The sequence below is a fragment of the Zootoca vivipara genome, chromosome 9 (genome assembly GCF_963506605.1).
Source record: "Zootoca vivipara chromosome 9, rZooViv1.1, whole genome shotgun sequence".
Classification (NCBI taxonomy): Eukaryota; Metazoa; Chordata; class Lepidosauria; order Squamata; family Lacertidae; genus Zootoca; species Zootoca vivipara.
The window spans coordinates 61,760,717-61,780,379 of NC_083284.1; the positions used below are offsets into that span (position 1 = coordinate 61,760,717).

Genomic DNA, 19,663 nt, shown 5'->3' on the forward strand with positions numbered 1-19,663 from the left:
GGCGGCGGCGGCGGCCCAATAGCAGCAGAGAGGCGGGCACGGGTCTTTTTGCAGACACGTCGGCCAATGGAGAGGCGCGGCGGCCGGGGTTGGGCGGAGCCGTCGGGGGGCGCAACGCCGGGCCAGGCCCGAGTGGCAAGCGGGTCGGCCCATCGGCACGGCGTCGGCGGTCGTGAACGAGGAGAACGCGAGCCAATGGGGTGTGGGCGTGGGCGGGGCGAGAGGGCGGGGCCTCTTGCCTTCGGGGAGAGCCGCACGGAGTAGCGAGTGAGGAGGCCGGTCAGACCGCCCGCTCGGGGCAGCGCGTGTGCCGGCGCTGCACAAAAATGCACTCGGATGCCGCCGCTGTCAGTAAGTAGCGGGGAGGTTTCGCTCGGTGAGTGGGCTGGGGGGGCCCCCGGGGTTGCTAGGCGACCGCTCAGCGATGGTTGCGTGAGGGGAATGTTCTCACGGGGGGTGGGGCGGGCGCGTTTAAAGGGTGAGGGGAAAAGGGAAGGGAATTTAACGGGCGGCGGCGGCGAAATACGGGGAGGGGGGAGGAAATGGCTGTGACGCAGTTCGTTCTTCCGGACAGCGATTGTTCTCCGCGCCCGGTGGTCTCCTCTTAGCCGCCCCCTCCCCGCTCCGACCGAAAGAGAGGAGGAGGAGCGGAGGGGCCTGTATCTTGGGGGGCCCCGTTGTGAAAGGGGGCAGAAGGAGCAAACGCCCCCTCCCCCACTCCTTCTCTCCCCTTCTCTTTATCCCGCGTTGCATTGTGGGAATTGGAGTTCTCGCCTCCTGGCCGCGGCGCTGCACGGCGCAGGCTGCGCACTGCAACTCCCAGAGCCAAGCGCGCTGCCAACGGTCTTTCTCTCTCCTTGTCCACCCCCTTCTTTCCTCCTCCTCCTCCGCTCACCCCTCTTTTTGGGTCAGTGGGTTGCAGCCTGAGAGCGACTCAGAACTCTCTGGCCTGGGGGAAAGAGTAGGTAGGTTGGCCAGGGGGGAGTGGATTCTCTCCTGCTGGGTCGTGCATGCCTAGGGAATCGGGGGCTGGGGCTTGGAGGGATGTGTGTGTGTCTACCTGCTCCCTTGGGGAAGAAATAAGCAGCATTGGAGGAGTAGAAGGACCAGTCTCTTGCATCCCGATGGTCTTTTGATCTTTAACTTGTCCAAACGTCTCTATTTCTCCAGTGTTTTGCCTGCACTGGGCAAAGTTCCCTATTGACAGATTGTCATTGCATTCTGGAGAAGTCGTGGGGGTGGCGGTGAAGCAGCCCTTGGCCCTCTTCCCAAACATGTTGCTTTGGAAGGCGGTTCTGTTAAAGCCACTAACTTCCTTCAAGTAAATTTGTTCTTGCAGCTGATCTCCACAATTTACATTGCTGCAAAGTATTGTTTCCCGGAGACAAATTTATCTGTCTCTTTAACGATTGATTGCTTCTGTAGATTGTTATAGGCCAGTTTTTCTTTCTGTTTTTCCTTTTTTTTGAGTTTTTATTTAAAGTCTCCCATCACTGTATCCCCTTCATGATCCAACACAGTGATAACCCAGTCTTAAAATATCGCTCACAGGTCTTCAGGAGAACGCCCACCCCCAAAATCACTAAGGCAAACAAAGGCAGACGGTCAAAGCAGATTTAGCTGGCATAATGTTCAGGCACAGTTGAATTTTGTGTAAAGGTTAAATTATATGAATAAACTCTTTCTTTCCAAAGGTAATCTGGAACATAACAGTCTTGCTGGAGATGCTTGTTGTCTTCCTGCAGTTTTTTCCTACTCCTTGGTAGTAAGGCTGGTAATAAATACTCCAGTCCATAATGCATCTTGCTGCTTATATGAAATTGAAACTAAATTTCCTTTAAAATCTGCTGTATGATGAAAGCTTAGTTCAGATTAGGGTACTTAAAAGCGAAAATAAAGCAAGTTTTTCAAAATATATTTCCCAGATCTGTTCCGGTTGCTGAGGAATAGCTTTGTAAAAAGCTTTTGTGGTGCCCTCCATTATTTTTATACATTTTAAAGTGTTATACATTTTCAGTATTCCCACATGCTTTTCAGAACTGTACAGCAGTTAAGCCAAAATTATAAATAACATAGAAGCATAGTCATAGTCAACCTCCTATGCCTTCTGAGAGAAGTGGAAGAAGCCACCTCAGGTTTTTGTTTTAACTGCTACTGAAGCTACATATTTAGCAGAACAAGCAAAATATTTTTAGACTGGACAGTGTCCATGGGCAAGAAAACCATAATTCTTCAGTACTCTTTTTGCTAACTCAGTCATTTTAAAAGCTTAACAGTTTTACACTACAGTCCTGTACATATCTACTAAGAGGCAAATCTCATTGAGTTTGGCGAGGATCACCCCACATATAAATTGGGGCGCAGTCCTAAGTATATGTAAGCCTAGTTGAATTCACTAGAACATGCTTCTGAGTAAACATGCTTAGGAATATTATAAACCAAAGAACTGTAATTGCTGGCCTAGCAAGAGAATTTGGTGTCAGTGTTTTCTCTAAAGCATCTCCCTCTTCTGATATTTTAGAAGCCTTTAGTTTTACTTGAAAGATGAACAAAAATGTTTTTTGTAAAGTAACTCTTAAGCTATACTTTTAGACTTACCACTCAGTGATTTATTCAGATAGAGATACTAAAGTTTTCTGTTCTAGTGTTGCACATGCAGCGTTCAGGTTATGAAGTATCTTATTCACACTTTCCCTTCATATTAGATATTATTTGCTCCATGAAGTCTAATTTGCTGAATTTCTCAAAAAATAAAATCCTCTTTCACCCCTTTTATTTCAAAATGTTGAAATACGTGCCTGATTGTGTCTAAGGTAGGAGAGGCTGAAGGACTTTGAAATACAGTCGTACCTCGGGTTACGACCACCTCGGTTTGCGAACAGTTCGGGTTACGAACTGCGCAAACCCGGAAGTGTTTTCGCCCCGCGCGCGTGCGCAGAAGCCGCGATCGCGCGATCTGCGCATGCGCAAAGCGTGAAAATCGCGCTTTACGCATGCGCAAAATGGCGGCGCCCATCGCGTTCGGTTTACGAACTATTCGGGTTACGAACTGCGATCCGGAACGGATCGCGTTCGTAACCCGAGGTATTACTGTATTCCAATTTCTAGTACAGACAGCTGATTCTGAAGCTCATGTGATAGTGTTAATCATTCCTCATTCTTTCTGTGAATACTCAGATATGTATTTGTATAATTTCACTGTTTTACGGTAGATCCATTGTCTTTATGTTAAACTAGATCCCTTGTCCTCAAAATCCTTGTTCAACAAGAAGGGGAATATTTGGATATGTGGAAATGGTTGTGAGGGAAATTTTATACATGCATCATGGCTTCTGAGGTCCTCCTTCTTGCTTGGCTCCGACCAAGTCAGTCTTGAAACAAGTACAATCAAACCTTTGTTGTCGAACATATTCCATTCCGGAAGACCGTTCAACTTCTGAAACGTTCGACAACTGAGATGTGGCTTCCGATTGGTTGCAAGAGCTTCTTGCACTCGAGGGGAAGCCACGTCAGACATTCAGGTTCCAAAAATGTTCAAAAACCAGAGCATTTACTTCTGGGTTTTTGGTATTCGGGAGCCGAAATGTACGATAATTGAGGCATTCAGGGACCGAGGTTTGACTATATCACAAACTTTATCTGGAAGAAAGGGAGCAATGTTTTACTGTAGTCTAAAACAAAATAGTCTAAACATGTTTGGTTGGAATTGACTCTTAAATTCCCAACATGTTCTTTGAAGATACTGCCAAAGGCTTCTTGGGCTTGTCATCTTATAAGCACTTATTGGAGAATAAGTTCTATTGAAGTTAGAGGCGCTTAGTTTCAAGAAAACATGTATAATCTCTCAAAGCATACATGCAAGGAAGGACATCCCATTGAACTTGAAAGAAATTGATTTTAAGTAAGCATGTTTTGTATTAGGGGATTTGATCCTCAAGGTCCCACTGTAATATAAATTTAGAACCCCATATATTTGGAAAGTTAGTAAAGAGAACTTTAAGAAAATAGCAGCTATTGAATCAGTTTCTGTCACATTCAAGTAAACCTTTTTTTTAAAAAAAAGAACGCCTCACACGTATCCTTGTTTTCTATTGTATTCTGTTCTTTAAATTTGAATTTTGAAATACTGTTAAGTTGTGCCCAGAAATTCTACACTCAGGAGGGCACTAGTGAAGTTTCTTGCCCCCTTTCTCCCCACTTAAGTCCCCTGTACCATAAAAGGTTTCTTGCAGGATTAGTAGTGTAGCATGCAGGGAGTGGGGCATATGGGCAGTTTCCCCAAGTCCAAAATTGTTAGGGGCACAATATTGCAACACCTGGTGCTGCTTCAGTGCAGCTGCATGGTTCTGTCGTTGGGCTCCATTGAAAACATTCTTGATGCGAACCAGGAAGTGGCCTCTCCAGACAACGGACTGGCTCTTCTCTTCTTATATCTGCAACTGCAATCTCCTGGGTGGCACAGATGCTGTTGGGCAGTTGAATGTGCAAGCGTACTCCGTCCGTTTCCCTCCCACGTCCCCTCGGCGTGGCCCTGGGCACTAGCAACCCATGGTACGCCACTGTGCGGGAGTTAGGAGGCTTGCAGGACAGCTCTCTGAAAATCAAGAAGAGACAACTTGTGCAAGAGTCCCCCTTCACGCCATATTCCAGACCTTTCCTAAAGGTATCCTAACATTCTGAGAGACTTTAGGGAGGCTTAGGGGTCTGCAGTGGGGAGCAAAGGGGAGGCAATGCCCTGAGTAGTCTTCCACTTACGTAATTTCTGGAAACAATCGTGAGTTTTAAATATTGTAGGATGTAACACATAGGTTTTTAATTTTAACAAGCTTAAAATGAACATGCATTTTATCTAATCTGATTTGATAATTTTTGAAATAACTATACAGTAGAAGGAAATGCTTTCCCTTCCACATGTAAATCCCCCCTCCCCTTGTAAATTTGTTGGCCTCTGACTTACATTCTTAAATTCTGGAAGGTTATGTTCCTGCCCTTATAGGAGGAATTGAGGCCACCATAGAGTTGATCCAGTTCCCTAATATTTGCTGGAGTTTGTTATGATTTGGTATGAGGCCAAACTGGAAGACTTGGCACAAGTGAGCTGTTAAGTAGATAGAGCAAGCCTCATTGGGAATAACATGATGAAAATAATTTGTATTAGTGCAACACAATGGCTTTGAAAAATTACTTCAGGTTTCATATTTAAAATGTCAGTCACTTCATGTGTTGAATCCCCAACTGTGGAACACGGGAGGAACATCATGAGCATCAGGAAGAGAATGAGAAACAGATTCTCTTTGCGGAAAGCTGAAGAAGTGTTTTAAGTTCATGTTTTTTTCTTCCGCCGTTTTGTGATATAAATAGTAGGCCTGACATGGTAAACTCTGTCACATCATGTTGCTGCTGCTTTTATTATTTGTATGTATTAGTTGCTTTACTCTTAGAAATAACTCAAAGCCATTTACAGACAATAGAAATATTAAACCAATTACAATAAACACAATAAATAAAAACCTAAAAACCTCTAGAGATGTACTGATGGCTTTTAACTGTAATAAAATTGTCGCTTTTACATCTAAAAATTCTGTAAAATGAAAGCTTCAAGTTAAAACTGACCATACAACTCAGCCTTTAAAATACTTAAATAAAAAAGAGCCAAAGGTTTATTTGAATAAAAGGTTTCTCACTACCCACTGGACCACAATTAGGGCTAGGCAGATCTCCCCTTCAGAGAGCATTCATAAGCTTTGGTGGCACATAAAACCTGTTTTCCCCTTTCACACGTCAGACAATGAAGATGGCTTAATACAAAAATGCTACAATTTAACCTGATCCTCCCAGGTAATCATTTCTCAGATGAAATGTAGCATAGGTGCTTTGTCACATGAATGACTTGAGCTTATTCTGTACAGTAGTTCCATTCTACAACTTCCTTGTGAAGTTTCAGATTCTCTCATCTTGAAAATATCTGTTGTGCTTACTCCAGTTCTTAAATTAGGCAGTGTTGATCTTGAACTAAAATACGTCACCATGAAATCATAGAATCGTAGAATTCATAACTAACTTGGGTCCATTAATTTCATTGTGTCTACTCTGAGTAAAACTTAGTTGGATACAGCCTATTGTCTTCAAGAATGAGCACATCAAGGGGCTGCGAGGAACCGACGTATTTGAGAAACAATATGGTATAAAATTAGGAATAATGCGTTGCTATGTTTTGTTGGTCTACCTTTAATAGAATAATGGGAGGGTTGTAGAAATCTCTTCCCAGCTGGAACAAAGCAATTCACAAGAGACAAAGATTGGGATATCAAAGCAGCTGCTAGATACAGGACACCTTCCCTCTGATTATGATGTTTCTTTTGTTCAAAGAATAGCCCAGTGCCTAACAATGCACAACTCCTGGTATCTATGGATATGACTTGTATAAACTGTCCCTTTCTACTCATAGAGCCATACTAGGCTCAAGTTGTTCACGATGAAAGACACCACTGCTTCTATACATCAGGTTAGAACCTTATAGGATGTCTTCTGTGACATCAGCAATAATTTGATTGACCATTCTAACTTAGTTCTAGCCTAAGTGCATATATGGGCTAGATGGGTGTTCAAATTCATATGGATACATAGCAAACCTTTTATTCCAGATATGTTTTGCAGAGCTAAGAATAACTTTATGCTACTGAAGATGGAAAACCTTTTCCCATCATGTTCTAAATTTTGTATGTTTTGAGAGTTGAAGCAAGCCAAGTGAAATATTCATACCTTGGTTCTCGAATGTGATCAGTTCCGGAAGTCTGTTTGACTTCCAAAAACTTTCGAAAACCAAGGCACAGCTTCCACTTGGCTGCAGGAGCTTTCTGCACTCAATCGGAACCAGTGTCAGATGTTCGGCTTCCGAAAAACGCTTGCAAACCGGAACACACATTCCCAGGTTTGCAGCATTTGGGAGCCAAAATGTATGAGTAACAAGGTGTTCAAGAACCAAGGTACAACTGTATAGGATAATGCAATACTGTAGTTTTTTCGGGGGCTGTGGGGTGTGTGACATTGTGTTCTAATGTAAAAAGTAATAATACTGATCTGACCAAAAGCTAATATTAAAATAAATTAGTTATACAATCCTATGAGCAACGTACCTGAAAATAATTTAATTTGGAAGACAGTGTGGCTGCTCTTAAGCAAGTCAGAATTTTTTCCTGCTGCAAGACATTCCATAGTGCTGCTCTGCTAGAAAGGACTATCATTCCCAGATGCATCACACTACTATAAAACTTTTAAGGTGACACCTTCAGATGACTTGCCTCTACACATTCCTAGAGACATTTGTCACCACGAAGTCAATTAGATTGGGGCAAATCTGTGTTGTGAATGGTTACAGTGGTATTGCAGGCAATGCTCATAGTAGTTTAGCTTGCCTTGATCGGATCAATACAACATTTTGGTTCCTGAAATTCATTCTGATTGTGCAGATAAAATATAACTGATAGAAATCTACAGGATGGGGTATTAGTGTGTGAAGTCAGTCAAGATCCAGTGATCCCAAGGCATGCAGCTCCAGACGGACTTGTCAGGCACCATCCTGGCACCCAGGCATCTTCACTTGGTCACAAGTGGCCACTAGCCAGATGCAAAATGTGCCTGGTGAATTTTGAACACTGGTTTGAGATGTAGTATTACTATTGCAGAAGAAGATAGGGGACTAAAATAACATTCAGATATGTCATTTAATGGAGGAGTTCAAAAAAGCCACACACACACACACACACACACACACACACTGTATTGTATGACAGGAGAAAGGCAGTTCAAAATTAAGACATAGCTTTATCTGCAGTACTTTTGAAATGTATTTATTAAGCATTCTAAAATGTGACATAACCAGAATAAGAAAAAATGTTTTTATTTCTCTCTAGATTTTCAGCTGAACTCTCATCTATCAACACTGGCAAATATTCATAAGATTTACCACACTCTTAATAGGCTGGTAATCACTTGCATTTTTTAAATCTACTACTTACATAGTTTTATCTGATTAGAAAGTGTCCTGACATGATTATCCAGAGCTGGCTGTACCTTTGTAAATAGATGTATGTCAAGTAGACATGTAAAAAATGATTGAAAATGATTTTTCAAACATCCATGCCTCTTAACCTTCTTCATGTATACTCAGCATTTGGAGATGAAGCCATGACAGCTTTTTGCTACAAACCCTTGGAATCTTTTCAACACAATGGAAAGACAAATTGCTGAAATTTGTACAAAGGACAAGGAATGAAAGGAGACTTTATTCAAAGCACACCTCCACAAGTAGGGAAGATGAAAACACTTCCCCACTCAAATTTCCTACTGACCACATTGCTAGATGCACCATGGATTTTATTTCAGATGACCTTCACCTAATGGCTGCAGAATCCTGTGGCATGCACATCCTCCCCTTTCCTCATGAGTAAGATGAGGATGTCTGTTATCTTCCCAGAGTAATTGTGCAGGTTAGGGGTAGCATGTGCCAAGATGATCGAGGCAGCATGCTCATCTTTGTTGCACACTTGCTCTATTTTCTCATGTGGCAATAGATTGATTAGCCCCCAACCTTTGACCCAAGTCAAACCTAAACAAGTGCTGCCGCAGCTTCTAATCCTTACTAAAAGCCTTCCCTTAAGTGACAGTCTTTGCACAGGTGATGGACCATTCAAAACTGCTATTCTTTCTTAACGCAAGGTAGAGTTGTATATTCCCTTTGTGTCTTAGTTTTTGCTCTGTTGTCTGTTTCCAGCAACTCCCCCCTTTCCTATTACAGCCGTACCTTGGAGCTTCCTGCAGCCAATCAGAAGCCGCAATTTGGTTTTGAAATGTTTTGGAAGTCGAATGGACTTCCGGAACGGATTCCATTTGACTTCCAAGGGACAACTGTATTGCAGGCTCAAAAAGTTATGGCACTTTACAGTCTCAACTATGCTCTGGCTACCAGTCCCTCATGTTTGCTTTAATTGCTTTTTAACACATGGTTACTGCAGCCATTCCCAGAGCTCATTCATTCTAGATAGGGTTACTAGTGTCCAAATCCAAGTGCTAATTTACTGTTGGCAAATACTCACTCTCAAACCCATTCGGCAGTGAAGCTCTGGGATGACATCCAATGGCACGTATGAGGATTTCCATAGTAGGAATTCTCCTTGCACATTGCACCTCCTCAAATCCATTCCCATCCCTGAGAATCTTAAAATCTAAAATTTGCCATTGGGGTAAATTTAGAAAGGGATGGGAAATAGTAAGAAGAAATTGGATAGCTGGTGCTATTTGAAAATGGCTAAACTCCTAGTTAACTGCATTGATTTAATATTTTACAGAATTTGACAGAAGACGTTGGTCAAGACGATCACCAAACAGGTAGAGAGTTTTATACAAATTATACTGTGGTGTGTTTTAGGAATCTAAGGTATAGGGGGAACTTTCCTGACTGTAGAAATTAATACCAACAAGGAAGGGGCATTGACATTAAAAATGAGGGACAATCAGTTAGCTTGTAAGATTTGCTAGGCTATGTAAGTATTCAGGTTCAAGAGTTGGCCATTCCTAGCAACCCCATTAAAAAAAATCTTTTGGGGGAAAAGTTACTGTACTATGAAAACCATTGTTGAATTTTAAAATGTCACATCTCAAAATAGCGCCTTTTATAGTAGAAGATGCTTCCACTATAGTGGAATATTGTGAAAATTGCCCTAATGACTGTATTTTATAGCACCAGTGTAGACAAATGGATTGTGTGAATGAGTGTTATGAGCATATTAAGCTGTACTAAGCCGGTCCATTGGTTTCCTTGGCTCGATAGTGTTTGGCAGTGGTTCTCCCAGTCATATGGCAGAGATCTTGCACCTTCTTTATGCAGAGCATGACTTTTGTCACTGAACTATGCCCCTTCACTTAGATGGCTTATTATAATTTTAAAGTTAGGATCAAAAAGCCTTTCAGCCAAAGAGGTCAGTTAAGATTTTGCAAATTTACTCATGCATCAAAAAGCATTACGATTGCACCTTTAAGGCGCTCATTTTAATTTGTAAGCAATAAAGATGTTCTGTGGTGCTCTTGCCCCTTGTTCTGTGTGCTGAGCCTTCCTTTCCCTATATACTTTTATTTATGTTGGAGGGGATGATATGTGTTAATAATGAGTCAGGAGTTGGTAGATGCAGGATGTAGAGGTGATGTAAGGCTGGGGGCAGCTGGGAAAGTGTCTTATCTTCATGAAGCAACATTAGAGAAAGGTAAGTCCTGTATTTCTGTAGGCTTGCATAGGATTTGGTTTTTAAAATGGCTAAATTAAATCATTAGGAATGAATAGAACACCACCTGCCTGGTGTTCTGATGATGCCTGAATATGGTTGCTTTGCTTATTCTACTTTTGGTTTGGACTTTGTGCCTGAAGATAAGATGCAGCTGCACAAATATACCAGTTTTATAAAACTAGATGTGTTTTGTATTTTAAATTCTAAATAGCACACATGCTTTTACCACACAACACCTCCTGTGTCTGTACAAGAGTAAGCTCTAGGAATACTCCCAGATCTATTTCTCTTTTCCATTAGACTCTGGTAGAAGTACAGAATAGGTGCCTGGGATTGATAACCAACTAGATGAGGGCTAATAGAATGAGATACAGAAGATAGGGGTGCTTTAGATCAGTGGTCTGTGTGACTGAAGAAGTGTGGTTAAACCTGCCCCACATGGGCAGCTAACATCAGGAGCCCAGTTTGGAAGTGCTGTTGGATCTGGCCCCTATTCTGAATCCCCAAGTGGCAACCCTTGTAGGCAGATGTAGTCTTGGCATGTGTATCCTAGTAACATCCAGCACAGACTACTGTAATTTGTTATATGTGGAAGTACCTTTGAAGATCCCTTGGAAACTTAAGGTAAAAACTGAATAGCTAGATTGTGACCTACAAAAGTGATATCTTGCTGGTTATAAGAGTTTCATGGACTCCAGTGCAAAGTGCTGGTAGTACTCTTGTCCCAAACTATGCAGAATTTTATAGGTTACCTCAAGGCCTGATTGAACCTGCCTGTTCTCTGATATCTTTGGTTCCCCTTCTGCAGATTTCCCATATGTTTTTAAATTTTATTTACCTGTGCTTTTTAATTTTCAGTCTGTTTATCTCTTGTCGTATTGAAAGAGTTGAGAATTTAGTGTGCTTTGAGCTTTGCTGCTATTCTGCTTACCGTGTGGTGATTTATTGTGTTTAAAGCTTGTGTTTTCAACATGTCTGTTTTCTCATATGCTTTTTCAGTAGAACTATATTGAGTCTTGGCATCTGTTTGAACCCTTGTCTTGCTTTCCTAAATTATTCCACAGGAAGTCTCAGGTCGTGCAGTTCATCAGACTGCTTTAGCAAAGTGATGCCTCCAAGAAAAAAGAGGCGACCTGCAGCTGGAGATGACCTATCAGCTAAAAAAAGTAGACATGATGGGTACATGATCTTACTTTGATTATTTGAGTCAGGGGTCATTACTTTTGTATGGACACCAGGTCAGGAGGTGTGGACTCGTATTTAACTCAACTGGTTTACTAAGCGGAGGTAGTAGGTTTTACAGTGGTACCTCTGTTTAAGTACACAATTGGTTCCGGAAGTCTGTACTTAACCTGAAGTGAACTTTCCCATTGAAAGTAATGGAAAGTGGATTAATCCGTTCCAGACGGGTCCACAGAGTACTTAAACTGAAAGTACTCAAACTGAAGTGAACTTTCCCATTGAAAGTAATGGAAAGTGGATTAATCCGTTCCAGATGGGTCCGCGGAGTACTCAACCTGAAGTGTACTTAACCCGAAGTATGAGTGTAATTGGTTCTGGAAGTCCGTACTTAACCTGAAGCGAACTTTCCCATTGAACGTAATGGAAAGTGGATTAATCCGTTCCAAACAGGTCTGCGGAGTACTTAAACTGAAAGTACTCAAACCAAAGCGTATTTAAACCGAGGTATGACTGTATTTTATTTTAGTATGCCTATTTTCTTTGAGGCATGATTTTGTAATAACTCAATGGGGAGATAGTTCTTTCTCTCAAAGGAAACTATTTAGGATGAAGCATTTTTAAGGATTCAGTTTGTAGATTTTACACACATTTGATTATTATGGAAAACGATAGTGCCCTATGGAATGCAAATATGACTGCTAGATTTTGAATTTGCATATGAGTCCGATTATTTTCTTTCCGCTTCACCCCAGTTCCTGTTTCTTGAAAAGTTACAGTCCACTGAAATTATATAGGCCAGAATAAAAACATAGGCTCCATTTAGATGCAACAACAAACCGTATTTTGCCTTTATGTATATGGACAGTTGTGACAGTGGCACAAGAGATTTCATTGCTCCTCTTGCTTGTGTGGAGGAAGGACATGAAGCTTTGGGTCACGGTTTTGAACAAGATAGTTTCTAAATGTGAAAAGCTGTGACTTTGTACGTATTAGCTGTCGGTCTAGGATAATCCTGCATGTGTTCCCTTATATCTCCAACGAGAGACTTGGAAGTTGAAAACTCAGAGGGATTTGGAATATCTTTGGAGGTGAGAGGGGGTTAAATCAGTTCCACTTACGCCCTTCCTCCTTCAACTAACATGTCAAGTGTTATGGCTTTAAGTTCTGATATAGGGGACGTGGGTGGGGCTTGCCGATCGGAAGGTCGGTGGTTCGAATCCCCGCGACAGGGTGAGCTCCCATTGCTCGGTCCCAGCTCCTGCCCACCTAGCAGTTCAAAAGCTATTCAAAGTGCAAGTAGATAAATAGGTACTGCTCTGGCGGGAAGGTAAACGGCATTTCCGTGCCCTGCTCTGGTTTTGCGAGAAACAGCTTTGTCATGCTGGCCACATGACCCAGAAAAACTGTCTGCGGACAAACGCCAGTTCCCTCAGCCAGTAAATCGAGATGAGCGCCGCAACCCCAGAGTCGTTTGCGACTGGAGTTAACTGTCAGGGGTACTTTACCTTTATAGGCATCCATAAATGTTCTGTAGGAATGTTCTGTTTAGTTGTAGATTATTCTGTGATTCCTTTAATTTAATTGCCTCAAAGTTCTGAAAATTAGTGGATTAGATAGGAGGAAGAGGCCAGCTTGGTAATACATTCTTATATAAATCTATATATATATTATAGAGTTTATATATTATGTTATTTACCTCTTCCCCTGCACTAGAATGTACAGAAAATATGATTCTACTAGAATAAAGATGGAAGATGACATGTTCTCGAGCAAGAGGTGCTTAGAATGGTTCTATGAATATGCAGGTTAGCGAATATATATATTGCTTATTGCTGGTTGCCCAGATAATGTTGAAACTTCAAGAAAAATATTCAAATATCAATTCCAATTTGAATATAAGGATGTTTTGTAACAAAAAAATGTAGATTATTAAAAGTATCCATTAAAAGAGTTCAGATGCACTCAGCCTCCTGAAAGAGTAAAGAAGTTAGTGAACACATATTTTCAATGCCAATGCAACTTGAAGGTTGGCTTTAAATTGTATATAGTTTTTTAAAATACAAAAAAACTCGCTGAATTAAAGAGGTTAATCACAGGATATACAAGGCTGCAAATTTGAAGTCAAATTTTGTTGCCTGATTAACCTTTGGCTAGCCGCTTCTCTGTTACTGAATGTAAATCTGCAAAGTTGAAAGGATAGGGCTTGATTTTGATTGAGACACTACTTGGTAGGAGACAGCCTTTCAAATAAGCATGCATACATACATACATACATACATACATACATACAGCAGTATTTGAACAGCCACATACTTGTGGCACTGCAATGTCTTCAATCCTATATATATGGTCTATTAAAAATTTTCAGTTCTGTGATTACAAATGGAAGTAACACAATCTCATTTGCTTATAGGAACAGATGATATTGTGGGTCCTGAAGGAATGGAGAAATTCTGTGAGGACATTGGGGTTGAACCAGAAAATGTACGTTCAGATTTATTACAGGTGGCAGAGAGCTTGTTTGCTTTCAGATGAGAAGGGAGGAAGTATAGTCCTTGTAATACAGGATTTGGGTTTTTCATTCATTCATTTACTCACTCAGGTTATTTCCAGACCATAAGCAACTTATGCATTGCAACTATCTCAAATGTTACAGTAAAGAGAAGGGTTGTGTTCTTGTTGGAAGAGGCAACTTTCCAGAAGCCTTTCTTTCTTTGGCCAACTCGCTGTGCATTATATTCTTATTTGGTTTTGAATATAAAATGTTTTTGCCTTGTTTTGTTTGAAAATAAATATCCAAAAAGTTGAGAGAAATGGCAAAAATAGTTGTGGGTTAACAAATGACACAAATTTAGACAAGAAGGATTAGACAACATTCTTCACCCAGGAACTTTCTATCTGGCTCCCAGTATAGTTTCGATTCCCTAGACCTGTCCTTACTTTGCACCTCAGCCTTTTGCCTGTGGGACAGGCTAAGTGTTCAACCCCTTCTTCCTCTTCCAAACAGCAACAGAGGCCCAGAACAGAGCAGCTTTTATTATACACCTCATTCTGAAACACAGGAGGAGGGTTCTTTCACTCCTTTCTTTGGGGAGTTCAGCAGTGAATCCTTTAGATCAGGCATCCCCAAACTGTGCTCCCCCCCAGATGTTTTGGCCTATAACTCCCATGATCCCTAGCTAACAGGACCACTGGTCAGGAAACATGGCAATTGTAGTCCAAAACATCTGGAGGGCCGAAGTTTGGGGATGCCTGCTTTAGATGCTTGGATCATTCTCCCCTTCATTGCAGCTTAGTTGCTCCTTCCCACTTGTCTAAATTTTGCAAGTGGAAGTGCAGGAACTGTCATGTCACTTGCTTGTTGGTCTTTATTCCATTGAAAATATAGCAATTGTACAACACTTAGCTGCTGCCGAATGTTGTACTGCAGAGGCTTTTATTTGCTTCGGGTGTCATTCTTTCTTCGCATATTCACATATTTGCTATCTTAAAAGGAGTTAGATATTTGATCACTTTCGTTTTTCTTGGTTGGGAGAGATGGGTGGAGGTAGGAGCTGAGTAGGGCCTATAAGAGCATCGCCTTTGGTATAGATAAAGCAGGTGGCACCTTTGGCCTAGTACAAGTTGCTGGGGTTGGCGATAAGGGTGAATTCCAATTCAGGAAATTGTAATACAAGTTTTGTGTTTTGTTTTTAAACCAGGTAGTTATGCTTGTTTTAGCCTGGAAGCTGGATGCTCAGAACATGGGTTACTTTACATTACAAGAATGGTTAAAAGGAATGACATCCCTGCAGTAAGTATTATCTTCATCAGCAAATGTGAAATAAATTTAGCAGTGGGTCATTGTCATTTTGTGAACTTTAACTTCATCCTGCACAGAAATAGAACTAGTGCTGTCTTATAATCCAGCAATTCTCTGTATGCCTTGTGGGCCTCTTGAATTATACTTATATATGTCTTAAATAATTTCAAATGTTCGTAGCTGCTTTACTGAATGTCTATGAACTATATGTGAAAGAGCCATAATCATTTTCAGTTACAGACTGATTTACCTGCTATTGCAGGAGAGTAGGTTTTAATACAGACTACAGTGGTACCTCGACTTAAAAATTTAATGTGTTCCGAAGGCACATTCGTAAGTTGAAAAAATTCGTAAGTCGAATCCCATAGGAATGCATTGGGAGAAAAAATTCGTAAGTCGAAGCAACCCTATCTAAACCGCATCCAAGATGGCGGGCGCAGCTCCGTTCGTAAGTCGAAAGATTTGTAAGTCGAGTCATTCGTAAGTCGAGGTACCACTGTATATTTTTGCTGTAACTCGTATTGCTTTTTTGGAAAGGCAGCTTATAAATTCAAAGATAAAGTACTATTTCGTTCAGGGCCAGAAAATAGCATGATGGTTAGCAGTGCTGAATATAAATTGGTATTTTATTTTTATTTTTACAGATGTGATACAACAGAGAAGCTAAGAAATTCTTTGGATTATTTGAGATCCTTATTAAATGAGCCTACAAATTTTAAACTTATTTACAGATATGCATTTGACTTTGCACGTGTGAGTAGCTTGGAGTTCACATTCTGATCATCCCATTTTTATGAATTCTTGTATGGTTTCTTTCATGAAGAGACGTTTATATACCAGTAATGATTTCCACTAAGCCAGTCAAGTTTCCTTCAGTGTGCAAAATTCCATTTGTATTTTTGTAGTTTTATATTAATCTTCCAAGTCACTCATTTGAATCATTTCCAAATCGGTGTTACCGCTCTTGGCTCTTGTATTAATTTTTATGGGTTTCCAGTTTGATGCCTAAGCATATTTGCTTTCTTTCTAGAGCTCTTAGTTCTGAAATCTGCATTTTTTTCAGAGTAGCAGACCACCCAAACCCATCACAAATCTCCCTTGCCTGGTTCTCCCCAGGAATAGTACAGCTGGTCAAGAGTCATTCCTGCAGTCTGTTTCCCTCTTAACTACCACATTGGCCCAATCCATTTCACAGTCCAAAAATGAGAACCCAGTGAACTCAAATTATTTCCACATTCCAGACCTTTGCCACTGCTAGAGGGCATCTGGAATAGACCATTATTCTCTGTAGAAGCAGAGGCACATCAGCATTGTTAGAAGGGCTGATGACAAGGATAGGGAACATGTGACCCTCTATATGTAGTTTGAAGCAGAGTATAGAATCAGAGAATTGTAGAGTTGGAAGGGACCCTGAGGATCAACTAGTGACCTCTAGTCCAAGCCCCTGCAATTCAGGAATGTATGATTCGTGGCCATTGACTAAACTGTCTGAGACTGACGGGGTTGGAGTCCCAACATATTGACCTTTCTTAAGCTCCCAGACACCGAGAAATGCCGAGCACAGGTTGAGTAATTGTTATCACCAGCTGAACTTTGCAGGAGAGGAAAAGGAATGTACAATTATGCAGCGGACAGTACTCAAAATAATAACTAATCAAAGGTAAATACAGTGGTGCCTCGCAAGACAAATTTAATTAGTTCCGCGAGTCAATTTGTTTTGCGAAAAATTCGTCTTGCGAATCGCGGTTTCCCATAGGAATGCATTGAAATTTCTTTTTTTGCCCATAGGAACGCATTAATTAAATTTCAATGCATTCCTATGGGGAACTGCGATTCACAAGACGAATTTTTTCGCAAAATGAATTCGTCTTGAGAGTCACCATCATGTTGCAAGACACATTCGTCTTGCGAAAAATTCATCTTGCAGGGCATTCGTCTTGCAAGGTACCACTGTACATTGTTTAATTGGCTACCCAGATTAGGAAGTTGATGCTCTGATTTGCAGACAGAATGGATATATGCATTAAATGCTGACAGCAACTCCCGAGGAGGTGTGGCTTCACTGTGTGTATTTTAAACAAATAAAAAGCAAGAGGGAACCAAATGAAGATAGTTGAAATATAGTTACATTTTGTAAAGCATAAACTGGCATGGTTACTAGTTCAAATGAAGAACATTGCACATAAACTTAGCTTAATTTCTCTCTCTCTCTTTGACAGGAAAAGGACCAGCGAAGTCTAGATATAAACACTGCCAAGTGTATGTTAGGACTTCTCTTAGGAAAAACATGGCCTCTCTTTCCAGTATTTCATCAGTTCCTAGAGGTACAAGTAGAAACACCTTTTATGTTTTATACTGTTTGAAAAGATGCTGTACCAAGAGTTAAAACTGGGAATTAGCAGATAGTTGAAAAGTTTTACTACCTGAGTTGAATACTTGAATTGTTTTGCAAGTAATCTTACAGGCAAATTTGTGTGTGTGAGTCACTCTTGCCCTTCTTTAATATGTGGGCAAGAGTGACTTACCTTGCAGGGTAAGGATGACTGATGGTGTACACAAACTGCTTTGGACATCTAGTATGGTATGTAACTTTTCCAAAGTATGATGTAAATTATTAAGGTGTCTTGGAGATGTTCAGCAGTGTTGCACACCTTTAGACCAGACATACTGATTTCAGTAACTGCTCCTCTTGTTTTAATCAGCAATCTAAATACAAGGTCATCAACAAGGACCAATGGTGTAATGTTCTGGAATTCAGCCGAACCATTAATCTTGACCTCAGCAATTATGATGAAGATGGAGCATGTATGTATTTGCATGAAAAGCTACAATCTATTGTACCATATTTTACTTTCCAAATGCTGTTCATTCCAGATTTTTCTTGTCTTTACTATGTAAAAGGTTTTTTTATTTGTGGCTTTCTTTCTTACAGGGCCAGTGTTGCTGGATGAATTCGTGGAGTGGTATAAAGAGAAACAAATGACATAGGAATTTTAACTATGCACAGCCACTCAAGAGTCTCTGTTACTACAGTTATGTCGACCATTAGCCATAAACTGCTATTTGTATAAAAGCGCATGCTGCTTTTCCTGCACTGCATCCCATTTTTGGGGACCTTTTGGTGTTTTGCTGTTGTAAGAGGCCAGCTCTGCTTGCTGTGTAGCATTGTTCTCTTCGAAGGCTGCTTTGCATTTTTGTATCTACACTACAGATGGTGAACTTAACCAGCATCCTCACTGTGATTTATGTGTATATTGCTGTCTAAATTTTGTATATGTGTATAAAAAAGCTTCACCTAGGAATTACTCCAGAAATGTATTGTAAAAATAATTTTGTGGCATATTTTTAGTTGCATTAAATAACCATGTAACTTAATTTTTCATTTCAATTTGGTCTCAGACGTAACATTTCAGAAAAAAAAGTGATTGTTGAGACTGTTACCACGTGGAACTATTGCCAGTTAGCAACAAGATGCCAATTTTTGAGAGGATATCCTGCAGATGCCCAACTTCAGTTTTGTTTAGTAAGCAAGTATTGGCTGTCTTTATTGAAAACCCATTAAAAGTGTAATAGCTTGACTAGAGTTGTACGTGCCACAAGGATTTCCGCTTGGTGATACTGCTGACGTCCTAATATTCAGACTCCTGTAGTTCGCAAATAGGTACAGATTAAATCTGATTTAAAAAAGGGTTTTAGACTTGTAAAATGGCATATTTCTTTATTTCAGTTTTGCTGTTCTAGTGTTTTGACTGTATTGATGATGAAAGCAAAATGAAGCCTCTTGTAAAATTTAACATGGATTTGTGGGTGAGTTTCAAGGTCTGGAATCTCTTGTTAAATCTTAACCAAAAAGCCTTGCAAACATGAGAATCTAAAGAAGGCAATGGCATCTTTTATTCCAGGGATTGGATTTCCCAGCAGAATGCCTGTTGCAGGCAATGGGCTCACTAATCACCAGCATTGTCACTCATTTGGGACCACTCTTATCTGTCTGTACATGAAAGTTCAAGCCATTGGTTGCTTGAGGAAGCTGAATTAATGTGCTAAGAAATGTCTTTTCATGTTATCTCTGTCTCAGCCTTCATTATAAAGGCCTCAGCCATTATAACGCCTCAGCCTTCATTATAAAGTTTAATACTGAATTTTTGACAAAGGTTACTTAGTGGATAGCAAACTGCGGAAATACTTCCAAAAATCCAATGGTGAATGTTAAATTAATGGACAGAGTGCTAAAAATGAAGTTTGCAATAAAACATTAGCAGGCTTTCTTTTTGTTGTTAAAGGAAGTTAAACCATAGGTCAACATGCTGTTTTGAACTCTCAGAGTTCAGCCTAAATGTAAAATCAATGCAAATTCCTTTATTTTATCATTAAATTGCTTAAATTATTGGTAAGCAGC

General features: G+C 40.5%; 1 protein-coding gene across 1 annotated transcript; it reads left to right on the forward strand.

Moving 5' to 3' along the window:
• Nucleotides 1-233: 233 nt before the first annotated feature.
• DCUN1D4 (defective in cullin neddylation 1 domain containing 4) lies at nt 234-18,766 on the forward strand. Its single transcript, XM_035112080.2, has 11 exons — nt 234-351; nt 7,914-7,984; nt 9,348-9,387; nt 11,345-11,459; nt 13,176-13,267; nt 13,876-13,946; nt 15,164-15,255; nt 15,909-16,017; nt 17,484-17,588; nt 17,967-18,069; nt 18,197-18,766. Exons 1-11 carry the CDS (start codon nt 327-329, stop codon nt 18,250-18,252), a joined length of 879 nt encoding a protein of 292 aa, XP_034967971.2. The 5' UTR covers nt 234-326; the 3' UTR covers nt 18,253-18,766.
• The last annotated feature ends 897 nt before the right edge of the window (nt 18,767-19,663 follow it).

Bases quoted from the DNA above. Each gene is read 5' to 3' on its own strand.
- DCUN1D4 (XM_035112080.2), top strand. From the start codon at position 327: ATGCACTCGGATGCCGCCGCTGTCA. The intron at 13,268-13,875 runs GTTAGCGAATAT...ATTTGCTTATAG, and splicing joins ATGGTTCTATGAATATGCAG to GAACAGATGATATTGTGGGT. The intron at 16,018-17,483 runs GTGAGTAGCTTG...TCTCTTTGACAG, and splicing joins ATGCATTTGACTTTGCACGT to GAAAAGGACCAGCGAAGTCT.